This window comes from Corylus avellana, chromosome ca7 (genome assembly GCF_901000735.1).
Source record: "Corylus avellana chromosome ca7, CavTom2PMs-1.0".
Lineage (NCBI taxonomy): Eukaryota > Viridiplantae > Streptophyta > Magnoliopsida > Fagales > Betulaceae > Corylus > Corylus avellana.
Window position 1 is genome coordinate 7,936,157 of NC_081547.1, and position 12,652 is coordinate 7,948,808.

The 12,652-nt window shown below is 36.2% G+C and overlaps 1 protein-coding gene across 1 annotated transcript; it reads left to right on the forward strand.

Moving 5' to 3' along the window:
- Positions 1-2,844: 2,844 nt before the first annotated feature.
- LOC132187813 (ABC transporter G family member 42-like) lies at positions 2,845-10,551 on the forward strand. Its single transcript, XM_059602253.1, has 21 exons — positions 2,845-3,137; positions 3,357-3,566; positions 3,921-4,005; positions 4,164-4,323; positions 4,405-4,481; positions 4,607-4,660; positions 4,781-4,871; positions 5,113-5,414; positions 5,955-6,550; positions 6,662-6,822; positions 6,940-7,049; positions 7,268-7,421; positions 7,526-7,633; positions 7,719-7,876; positions 8,005-8,337; positions 8,434-8,808; positions 8,883-9,016; positions 9,111-9,338; positions 9,474-9,645; positions 9,755-10,009; positions 10,102-10,551. The coding sequence occupies exons 1-21, from the start codon at positions 2,845-2,847 to the stop codon at positions 10,372-10,374; spliced, it is 4,329 nt and encodes a 1,442-aa protein (XP_059458236.1). The 3' UTR covers positions 10,375-10,551.
- The last annotated feature ends 2,101 nt before the right edge of the window (positions 10,552-12,652 follow it).

Genomic DNA, 12,652 nt, shown 5'->3' on the forward strand with positions numbered 1-12,652 from the left:
CAAAATGAAAACCGAACAAAAACACCACATATCCGACGAGACTCATTCGGCCAAACTGGCCAGACCCACGGTGGGTCTCGGTCTGGCCAGTTGGTCTCGCCGGCTATGTATTCTCTCTCTGGCCGTGACTCGATTATAATGCATCAAAACTCGATTCTAATGCCTCAAAACCCATTTCTAATGCCTCAAAACTCTTTTTTGGATTCAAAACTAAAATTTAAAGGTAGAAGGTTAACTCTTTTGGGATTTTATCACCCTAAAGGCCGAAAAATGTAACTCACGACACTGAAGAGAGTGAGGGTCAGGCCAGACCCACTAAGTCTGGGGAGTGGGTCTGGCCGACTGGGTCTAGTAGCAGTTTTAGCAGTTTTTTCTTCTCTTTGAGTTCAAATATGGTGTAGTTGGTGGTAGGTTAATTTTGTTCATCTTTTATGTTTTTGCTTATGTGTTAGTTGTTGATTGGGGGCTGTAAACAATGGGTTGTAAGGTTCATCATGATATAAGTTAAACTCAATCCAAAATTGTAGCTTAAATGTTCCTTAAAGGGCACTGGACTAGCTTGTTATTTTGAAGGAAGAAAGTTGTTTACAATTGCCATCATGAATTCCTACAACCTATTTATTTACAATTGAGACGCCTCTTGAACCGATTAGTATTCCTAGCATGTGGTGTCTCATATTAGAGTGTGATTCAGAGTGACTTGATGATTAAGATGTTTGGGAGTGAGGAGAATCGGCCAAGGTAAGTAAATGCTTACATATTTATTTTTATTATAACATTCAATATGTCAATGAACTGAGCATACTTTAATTTTTAAAATAATATGTCCTGAGCCTAATGATTTCCATAACATGTTTATAAATGCTTCAAACGGATATTTATTTATTATACGAATTATAATAATTGACCTTGTGGCGGACACATGTTTGTATGGGCCTAACCCTAGAGTCAAAGAGGTTTACTTTTATTGTTTGACATTGGATCCAATGGTTATTTGTTATAGGCTCACCATGAAAGGATGGGTCACAATTATAACTTTGCTAGTAGCATGGGCCACACTAGGTCGGAATCGGTTGGGCTACTAATATAGGACGATATACGGCAATATCCAGGGCATCGGTATTGTTCTACAAGTCCCTAAGGATAACGCTGACCCTACTAAAAAGGGTTAAGGGTTTGGATAAACCATACGGAAAAAAAAAGCTATGATCACTAATACCCATATAAATATAATTCATGATTTCTTAGCATTAAAATATTTGCAAATTGTAACCGGAAGTATGCCCTTGTCATTTCAAAATAAACTACACTTTTCATATATACAGCATAATAACGGAGGCCGGACATATCATTTTGGTACAAAAATCCATGCATGGATCTATAAAGGTTACAAATTGCAATCTAAGGCCCATTTTATAATCAATTTTATAACACCTTACTTACTAAGTCATGGAATTATTTTTTTCAACTGTGCAAAACTTTGGCATTTTGCAATTTAGCATGTTGTCAGGTTGTAGAATGAGAAATTCACTGGAATAAAGATGCCGAGCAAATGATTGGCATTGTCAGGTTTGCTTAGATAGTATTTAGTTGTTAACTTTATAGTAATGTTTGTTTGGAAACTCTAAGTATATGTTGATGATATACTTGAGGATTTATGTTATTTGTCTCACATTATTTATTTTTGATTTCCACTATAGTATACTCTAATAATTAGTTTGGTGTAGTAAATTCAGCTAATTACCAATTAATTAATTTGAAGGCACTACAGGTAACACTCCATGTTAAATAAATTTAATTATTTAATTTGGTAGGTGGTTACACTACTCAAACATCTCACGCTCTTAGAGAAATCCGCTCAAATTGAGCACATTTCTTAGGGGGTACTCCCATTGATCTTACCTCCAACCTACTTCCATTTGTCTTCAATATTCCCAGAGCTCATAACCCTATTTATCCCTACTTTGAGGTAGACACTCCTACCAAACACTGGTTGGAACTTCTTTTTGTTTCAAAATGGGGTCGGTGTTGATAAAATCATGCATCTCTTGGTATGTGATTTTTTACATGCTTAAAGGACATATGATAATTTTATAGGCCGAGTTAAAAAAGTTTTTTTTTTTTTTTTTTACATGCCATATAATAGGGGGAAAGGAGATTCAAACTAGATACCTCCACTTTATGAGCTACCTTTTGGAGACTAGAAAAGATTCTTCTAACCTAATTTAACGAAAAACTCGATCCCATTAATAGATTATCCCCATATATTCATATAGAGAAATGTTAGAGGTCAATATTTTTTTTTATATTTAGTTCATCTCATCTTATAAATCAACTATTAAATTTGTAGACTTAGGTGGATCCCACATAAGTTAATGGTTGATCCCACAAATCTAATGATTGATTTACTGAATTTGTAAGAGAATATGAGAATAACTTATTAACCTCTAAATGTAACCCCAAGAAATAAACCAATCAAAGATCATCAGTCATTAATTTCCTTGACGTGGCAAAATTTGATTTGATTAAGTGGTCTAGTTGCATTAGCATTAATCACGCATTAATGTAGAAGCAAAATTAGATTGATTAGAAAGAAATATGTTCTTGTACGTATCACTACCTTTGCATGTCTCCGACTCCCGGCATTGCTCTCCCATGCAAAAAGAATTCCTAATTCTATCAAAAAAAAGAATTCCTAAAATTAATTACACAACCTCTAATCCCTTTAGAATTCGTCTTTCACATGAATCTCTCTTTCCTCTTTATAATCTTTCTTCAATTTAATTCTTTTAGAAAATTTCCTCTCTCTGTTTCTCTTTCAGAGGGTTGCAGAGACCTAAAATAATGAGTTGTCAAGCGGAGAATCCGTTTGCAAGCCTTTCAAGATCAAGAAAAGAAGACGAGGAGGCTCTGAGATGGGCGGCGATAGAGAAGCTTCCGACCTATAATCGGTTGAGAACATCCCTACTGCAATCTGTTGTGGAGGTTGAGAATCATGTCACCAAGAAATTGCACAAACAAGTGGATGTCAGGAAGCTTGATGCCAACGACAGGCAGGAGTTCATGGAGAGCAACTTTAAAGTTGTCGAGGAAGATAATGAGAAATTCTTTAGGAAACTAAGAGATCGTATCAACAAGTAAGTTAATTTCCTTCTCCTTCCCCTTCTCCCTTTTTAAAATTCGGCGCTTTACTTATTGGTAATTTGTTTGATTGTTATATCAATAATGTGATAATTTGTTAAAAAAAATATTCATTTACTTATTGGTAATATATGTGCATGTCTGTCACTGCTTTGAAATTCGCCCATATTCTGGTTTTGTTGCAAACCTAAGTATCATCTTGTTTGTAAATGCAGGGTGGGGATCGCAGTGCCCACAGTAGAAGTTAGATTTGAGCAATTAGGAATAGTAGCTGATTGCTATGTTGGCAACAGAGCTCTTCCAACTCTTGTCAATACGGCAAGAAACATTGCAGAAACAGCTCTTGGTGGTTGTGGAATCAGATTGACTAAGAGAACAAAACTCACAATCCTTAGAGATGTGTCTGGGATCATAAACCCATCAAGGTAAAATCATTTCTCTCTGTAAAATCCACTCTTTTGGTATATAGGTTGTGACTAGTGACCTATGCAGCATATTACTCTTTGAAACCCCAAGCAAATTATTTAGCAATTTCAGTGGTTTCAGAGAAATGCAATTAAAAAATAGGGTAAACTTTGTTTAGCGATTTTCCAATCATAACTTCAAGTCTCTTTTAATTTCACTTGTTTACTGACTTTGTAAAAATTTAAATTCGAGGTTATGTTAGTAAAACCACTTTATCTTCAGGGGTAAGTGAAAGTTTTCCCTAAAAGAGTACTTATCTTCATGCTGATTTCAAGGATTAATTTCTATGTCGTTTCTTTATCATTTTGTTGCAGGATGACCCTCTTGTTAGGCCCTCCTTCATCTGGAAAGACTACACTTTTGTTGGCACTGGCAGGAAAGTTGGACCCAAATTTGAAAGTACGTCAAATATTAATTTCTTGTTAAAAAAAAAACATATGGGGGCAACCTCAGTACTTCAATTTGTGCAACTGTTTCATCAGTCAATTGATCATATTTTGTAGTAACAATATTAGTGATGAATATTAATTAACATCATGTTTTTGTGGATTGATTAGGTGCGAGGACAAGTCACTTACAATGGTCATAGGCTTGATGAGTTTGTGCCACGGAAGACATCTGCCTACATTAGCCAAAATGATGTTCATTTGGGTGATCTAACAGTTCAAGAAACCCTAGATTATTCAGCTAGGTTCCAAGGAGTTGGGAGCCGATATGGTAATCAACTTGACTTGTGTTGTAATTAACTTCCTAAATGATTTATTGGGTTTCCAACAAATAATAATTTTTGTACTTTAGATCTTCTAACTGAGCTCTCAAGGAGAGAGAAAGCTGCTGGAATTTTTCCTGACACTGAAGTTGATCTTTTCATGAAGGTAATTAATAACACCATTGAAAATTGTTCAAGACCAAAAAGAAATCAATAAAATTCTCAAAATGTCAAGGGAATAATATCTTTACAATTTCCTTGACTCCTATTTTGTGTATCTTATTTGTCCAGGCAACTGCAATGGAGGGAGCTGAAAGCAACCTAATTGTTGATTATATTCTCAAGGTAAGTTTGAGAATTGAGTTTATTATGGTCTCTGGGTATTTGTGAGTGAATTTTTGTTTTTCATATTTGGACATAGTTCTTAATTTATTAATTATCTTTTACAAACTTGCATAAGAACAGCTCTTGGGGCTCGATATGTGTAAGGATACACTTGTTGGAGACGAGATGCAGCGAGGAATTTCTGGTGGACAAAAGAAGCGAGTAACAACAGGTTAATTTCTCTAACATTTTACATGAAGTTAATTTTCCTCTGTTATGTTTCTTGGGTTATTGAAGAAAATTTTGATCCGAGTAAATTCTGCCCATAGATAACCAAAGTAATTACTTCTGAACCTTGTGATTTACATATATAACCCATTACAACCTCTGCATGAAAATTAATTTATTTAGCCTTGCAGATCATATATATATAATAACTTAAATTGGCTTGATGTTGGATAATGCATGAACAGGGGAGATGATTGTGGGACCAACAAATACTCTTTTCATGGATGAGATATCAACTGGTCTAGACAGCTCCACAACATTTCAAATTGTGAAGTGCATGCAGCAGATTGCGCACCTCACTGAGGCAACAATCTTGATGTCCCTACTCCAGCCGGATCCTGAGACGTTTGATCTCTTTGACGACATCATCCTCCTATCAGAGGGCCAGATCGCCTATCAGGGCCCAAGAGAGCACGTGCTTGAATTCTTTGAGAGGTGTGGGTTCAAGTGCCCCGAAAGGAAGGGCACTGCTGACTTTTTGCAAGAGGTAATTTAAATTACATGCAATTTTTCTACCAATTGCAGAATGAAGATCTGTAGTTGAGTGTCTTAGTGATCATTTAACTCAGAATTCATGCAAGGAAAAATCTTGGCACCATAAAGCTGGTAGAGGTATTGGTTGGTCAATTTAAGCCTATTTTGTATCATTTCCATCAATATCTAACATAACCCATTAATTGTTTGCAACATTTTTCCAACTGTGCACCATGTAGTAGCTGAAGCGTACAAAGATATAGCGTTCATTTTGTAAAACTTTTTAAAGGGTACTTTTGTTCTTTGATTGTGACGTGACATAAAAATGAAAGTAATTTTTGAGTGTCTTGTGTTTTGAATTGATTGTAAACATTTTTATTTTTTTAATGAAAAGCAAAAAAATTATCCTAAAAACTAAAAAGTGTTGTCAAACAAGCTTAGTATCAGTTTCCTATAATAATAACTCCTCATAGATGTTGAATATGCCACATATTTTTGTGAAAAAGCTAAAACCCTTTCAATCTAATACTTTTTGTGTTCATTTTTGTTGAAGGTTACATCGAAGAAGGATCAAGAGCAGTACTGGGCAGATAGGAGCAAGCCCTACAGCTACATATCTGTCTCTGAATTCGCAAGGCAGTTTAAGGATTTCCATGTTGGCTTGCAGCTTCAGAATGAGCTCTTCATCCCCTATGACAAGTCAAAAAGCCATGAAGCAGCTCTTGCTTTCTCAAAATACTCTATCCCAAAAATGCAGCTCCTCAAAGCCTCTATGGATAGGGAATGGCTCTTGATCAAGAGGACCGCGCCTGTTTACATCTTCAAGACTGTCCAGATTATAGTTGTCGCCGTCATTGCATCAACCATGTTCTTGAGGACAACGCTAGATATTACATATGATGATGGGTCTCTATACGTTGGTGCAATTATATTTTCCATGATTGTCAATATGTTCAACGGTTTTGCTGAGCTCTCTATAGCAATCATGAGGCTTCCTGTGTTTTACAAGCATAGGGATCTCCTATTTTACCCCGCATGGGCCTTCACCATACCAAATTTCTTGCTTCGTGTTCCCATTTCAGTTTTGGAGTCTATAGCTTGGACAGCTGTGACATATTATTCAATTGGATATGCACCAGAAGCTAGCAGGTGATCTGAACTATAGCAGAATATTGTGATATACGCTTAGGATGCTTTACCATAAATGACAATTATGATGACTGTTCAATCTTACAAGTTGTGTTGTTGTGTTTTTTTCAGGTTTTCCAAGCAACTTCTGGTGATATTTCTGATCCAACAAATGGCTGCTGGGCTATTTAGGCTCATGGCTGGGGTATGTAGGACTATGATCATTGCCCATACCGGAGGAGCACTTTCTCTGCTCCTCTTGTTCCTGCTTGGAGGGTTCATCCTTCCCAAAGGTTACTCATTTCTCAGCTATTTTGTGATGATACAAGTCTCTATATCAGCTTGCTTCTTCTGTTGATTAAAAGAAAGTGCTTATGCTAGTTAATGATCTAACGGAATGGATGCAACAGGACAAATTCCTGTATGGTGGTCATGGGGTCACTGGGTTTCGCCTCTATCATATGGTTTCAATGCCTTGACTGTCAATGAGATGCTTTCCCCAAGGTGGATGAACAAACTGGTATGTCATACAAACAATAACTATATAACTGTTCCTTGTTAAATGATGCAAAAGAAAAGGGCATTAAAGATACAAATAGAAAATAAACAAAGGAAACAGAGTGTATGATCATATACATATGGATATCATTGCAACTTGCTAGATTCAAAGAAATAACAGTTTGTGATAAATTTCCGCAGTAGAGGTTAACTCGCTAAAACCTTGTGATTTCATTGTAGGCATCAAACAATATGACAATGTTGGGTGTGGCAGTGTTGGAGAGATTTGATGTTCCCCACTACAAATACTGGTATTGGATTGGAGCCGCAGCTCTTCTGGGGTTCATGGTTCTTTTCAACGTCCTATTTACGTTATCGCTCGTGTACCTAAACCGTAAGCTTCTCAGAACCACCACTCAAGGCGGAATTTATGCAGCTTTTCTTCATTCTTTGTCAAAAGCTTTAAAAGTGTTTAAATTCTATGTTTCTTTATGCCAGCTCTTGGAAAGCCCCAGGCAGTAATTTCTGAAGAATTGGCAAATGAGCAAAACAACCAGGGAATATCAAGAGTCAAACCTATTAGTTCAACAAATGAAAATAAAATGAGTAAGAACCTTACACCCAATTTCAATCTCCACCAAAGTTTATATATAAGCACTAGAGTTATTAACATATGATTGAAATCTTTCAGGAGAATTGCAATCCCTGAGAACAAGTAGTAAATCCAATACCAAGGTTACCAGCATTTTGGCAGCAGATGAGGTTGTTCCAAAGAGAGGGATGGTTCTTCCATTTACACCTCTAGCAATGTCCTTTGACAGTGTAAACTACTACGTGCACATGCCCTCAGTAAGAATCTATTCTTCTTGTTTTATATCTCGTTTTACCATTTTCAAGTTTGACTTTGAAAATCTGTATAAGGTGTTATTTTTCCGAAAACAACTAACTTAAAACACCTGAACTACTCTCATTTATAGGAAATGAAGGATCAAGGTGTGACCGAGGATAGGCTGCAGCTACTTCGAGAAGTGACTGGAGCATTTAGGCCTGGAATCCTGACAGCTTTGATGGGAGTCAGTGGGGCTGGAAAGACGACATTGATGGATGTTCTAGCTGGACGAAAAACGGGGGGTTACATTGAAGGTGATATAAGAATTTCTGGGTTCACCAAGAAGCAAGAAACATTTGCCAGAACTTCTGGTTACTGTGAGCAGACTGATATTCACTCCCCTCAAGTCACAGTTAGAGAGTCCTTGATCTACTCAGCTTTCCTACGACTCCCTCAAGAAGTCAGCAATAAAGAAAAAACGGTAAGAATCAAAGATTATGTTTAAGTCATATTTTAAATGAATATCACATTTGATTTAGTTTATAGCTACGCTTTTGATTTTTGGGTTTCTTTCCAGGTTTTTGTGGATGAAGTGATGGAATTAGTAGAGCTCAAAAATCTTAAAAATGCTATAGTGGGGCTTCCAGGAATCACGGGTCTGTCCACAGAACAAAGGAAGAGGTTGACAATAGCAGTGGAGCTTGTTGCTAATCCTTCAATCATATTTTTGGATGAACCAACTTCAGGGCTTGATGCAAGGGCAGCAGCCATAGTTATGAGGACTGTGAGGAATACAGTGGACACTGGAAGAACAGTTGTCTGCACAATTCATCAGCCTAGTATTGACATCTTTGAAGCCTTTGATGAGCTGCTAATGATGAAGAGAGGGGGACAAGTCATCTACTCAGGTCCCTTGGGTCGGAATTCTTGCAAAGTCATTGAATATTTTGAGGTATTTTATAGAATTCTTTCTCTTTCTAGAAAAATACAATTATGCACTAAACCACCATTAATTGGTTATTGCAGGCAGTTCCTGGAGTCAATAAAATTAAAGAGAAACAAAACCCAGCAGCATGGATGCTGGAAGCAAGCTCGGTCGCATCCGAAGTCCGACTTGGAATTGATTTTGCTGAGCACTACAAATCGTCATCCTTGTATCAGTAAGTATACAGTAATATGTTGCAAGTTATAAAACACTTGACATTTTCTGGAGTTTGGTAAATTTTGAGCTAACATATTATGTGGCGCGCACAGACAAATCAATGCACTAGTAAAAGATTTGGAGATTCCACCAGAAGGGTCAAAAGATCTCTATTTTCCCACTCAGTACTCTCAGTCCACATGGGGCCAATTCAAATCCTGCCTATGGAAGCAGTGGTGGACTTATTGGAGAAGTCCTGATTATAACCTCGTTCGGTACTTCTTCACATTGGCAGCTGCCCTTGTGCTTGGCACAATTTTCTGGCAGGTTGGCACAGAAAGGTTAGTATATGTGCCTACTCCAAACTCCAAAGCCTGGTTTTTCCTTCTTTTGTAGTGGATATTCTGCTTATCAAAGTCCAACGGTATCCTATAGCTCACTAATTTTTTTTTTTTTTTCTTTTTTTATATGTTTAGGGAGAATTCATCTGATCTCACTATGATCATTGGAGCCATGTACGTTTCTGTCCTATTTGTTGGAATTAACAACTGCTCAACGGTGCAGCCAGTTGTAGCTGTTGAAAGAACTGTTTTCTATAGAGAAAAGGCAGCTGGGATGTACTCAGCTTTACCATATGCCATGGCACAGGTGAGGGACAGGAAAAAATCACCAACAAACAAAAGATCAATAGAAGTTTTATATTAATTTGAAGTTACAAACTTGTCCAAAGCTAATCAAAGTTGGCTATTTTATGCAGGTTATTGTTGAAATACCATATATATTCGTCCAAACTACTTATTATTCACTTATAGTGTATGCAATGGTGAGCTTTCAATGGACAGCAGCGAAGTTCTTGTGGTTCTTCTTCATCACCTTCTTCTCCTTCCTCTACTTCACTTACTACGGGATGATGACGGTTTCAATCACACCGAATCACGAAGCAGCTGCCATTTTTGCATCAGCATTTTATGCACTCTTCACTCTCTTCTCTGGCTTTTTTATCCCCAAACCAGTAAGTTCAGTTCCACTGCTTTGTATAAACTTTAATGACAAAATGCAGTATATACTAAGTAGTAACATTCAATTAACCCTATGAATTTTCAGAGAATACCCAATTGGTGGATATGGTACTACTATCTCTGCCCGGTGGCATGGACAGTTTATGGACTAATTGTCTCACAGTATGGTGACATTGAGGACACTATCAAAGTGCCTGGAATCGTGCCTGATCCAACCATCAAGTGGTATGTGGAAAACCATTTCGGGTACAACTTGAACTTCATGGGGCCAACTGCTGCAATTTTAGTCATGTTTGCAGCCTTTTTTGCCCTCATGTTTGCAGTCTGCATCAAGAGATTGAACTTCCAAAACAGGTAGTTCAGGTGTGTAGGGCTCTTAGAATGTGATAATTTGGATAGCCATTTTTTGTCACTATGATTTGTTGTAAATATGTAAATCACATAGTAAGAGGAAAAAAGAAGGCAAAAGCCAGCGAATGTAATGGATTTGAGCAAATGTTAACTACATTTAAATCCATGTTTTGGGAATCATGTACATATATGCAGTAATTCAATCTGAATTTCCACTTGAAAAATGGGTTAAGTCTAGAAAACCTACACGTAGAACCAACCCAAATACAGGCATCAGATTTATCAAATGATAGTCTAAATCAGCTTTTTGGACCCTTAAAAGCGCTTTTAATTTTTTTTATCAAACGAGTATTTTTTTCTTCAAATTAACTTTTTAAGTGTTAAAAGCACTTTTAGATCTTTCAAACACAATCCTAAACAGTTCTAAAAGTAAAGCTTTTTTTATAAAGTTCGTTTTGACTTTAAAAACTCGGTTTCTCAACGTAATTTCAAACATATTTTAAATCAACCGGTCCTGGAGTAAGGCCACGTTTATTTTCCAAAAAAAAAAACATTTTTTTTCACAATAATCAACAAATAATACAAAACATGTAATGTGATGTGATGTGGAGAAAGGTTGGATGAAAAAAGAGTGCCCTCATTGATTACCAAGAAGGCAAGAACTGTCTTTGATCCTTACATATATGTATGGCTAATGATAACAAGTTGCAAATTCATGTATGACGTGACCCATGTTTTATCAAATTAATCGCCAGTTCCTAAATACATATATCCAACTTCAACAATGTCGGAATTCTTAATTAATTTCCTACTTTAATATATTACAATCTTCCTCAAAATCGTCTATCTTTCTGAGCTTTGTCGTATAATCTATCACAAAGAAAATAACATGCACACAATTGCCTATTGGTTTGAATAAAAAAAAAGTGGGTGCTTTAATATTATTGATTAATATTGTGTTGGTGTAAGATTATGTGGTCCACTAAATTGAGATTTGTATAATTGTTTGGACTCTTTAGACTGCAAAGAGACAGAATGAGGGCTCAGGGTAAGCAGGTGGGGTTAGTCACATGGACTGAACTCTCACACCGTGGGCAGTGGGCACAGCTTAATCTGGAAAAAAGAGAGGGGCCAGAGGGCCTTTACAGACCGACTTGCCAGATGAAAGAACAAAAATTTCTTTACGAGACACTGATAACAGAATTCCCAACATCATTTTTCTTACATTTTTCCTAAAAACCACAAAAAGTTTTCTCCATTTTCAAATAAAATAAAGGGTAAAATCCATTTAACACCACTCAAAATACTACTTCAATGATAATTTACCTCTCAAACTATCAATTACAACAATTTACCCCTCAAACTATCCAAACAATGACAATGCACTCCTCGATGCTAGCAAAATAATGAAATTACCCCTATATAATTTTCAATAAGACAAAAATACCCTTAAAATTTTGAAAAAATTTTAAATTTTAGTTTTATTTATTTATTTTAGTAATGGTAATTTCGTTATTTTGTTAAAATTATGGGTACATTGTCATTGTTTTGATAGTTTGGAAGGTAAATTGTCGCAATTGATAGTTTGGGGGATAGATTGTCATTGAGGTGATAGTTTGAGGGGGTTAAGTGGACTTTACCCTAAAATAAATAATTATCTATTTTATTATTAATATTTTAAAAAAAATTTATTTAATGATGAACATAAAATTAAAGAAAAACTTGACTTCACTCTTTTGAATTTTTATCACTTTCGCAATTATCTTTCAAAGTTCAAAAACTTTCAATGTAGTGCATGAAACTTATAATTTTTTGCAATGCCATCCCTTTGTAATGAAATACAAAATTGCAAAGATTTAAGTGTGAGTATTTTTGTAAATTTTGTTAAATCCTGATTTTTTGCAATTTTCTTTCTTTTTAAAAAATAAAAAAATAAAAATGGGGGTAATTTGCTCTTACGAATCTCACTCCTATTTAGTAGGGCTGTCAAAAATTACCGGGGAACCGGAACCAGAACTGGGAAACCAGGAAACCGGGGACCCGGTTCCGGTTCCAAAAAAAAACCAAAAACCAGGGCCCCGGTTCCGGTCCCGGTTTTTGGCACCTGGTAAAAACCGGGATACCGGAACCGGGGTGGATATATTTAATAATATGTTTTTAATATATATATATATATATTACTTTAGGAATTAGGTTAGTCCGCCTCTTTCTCTGCTGCTCTCTCTGAACTCACTCTCTCTCTCTCTCTCTCACATCTGAACTCGCTATCTCTCTCTCTCTTGCAT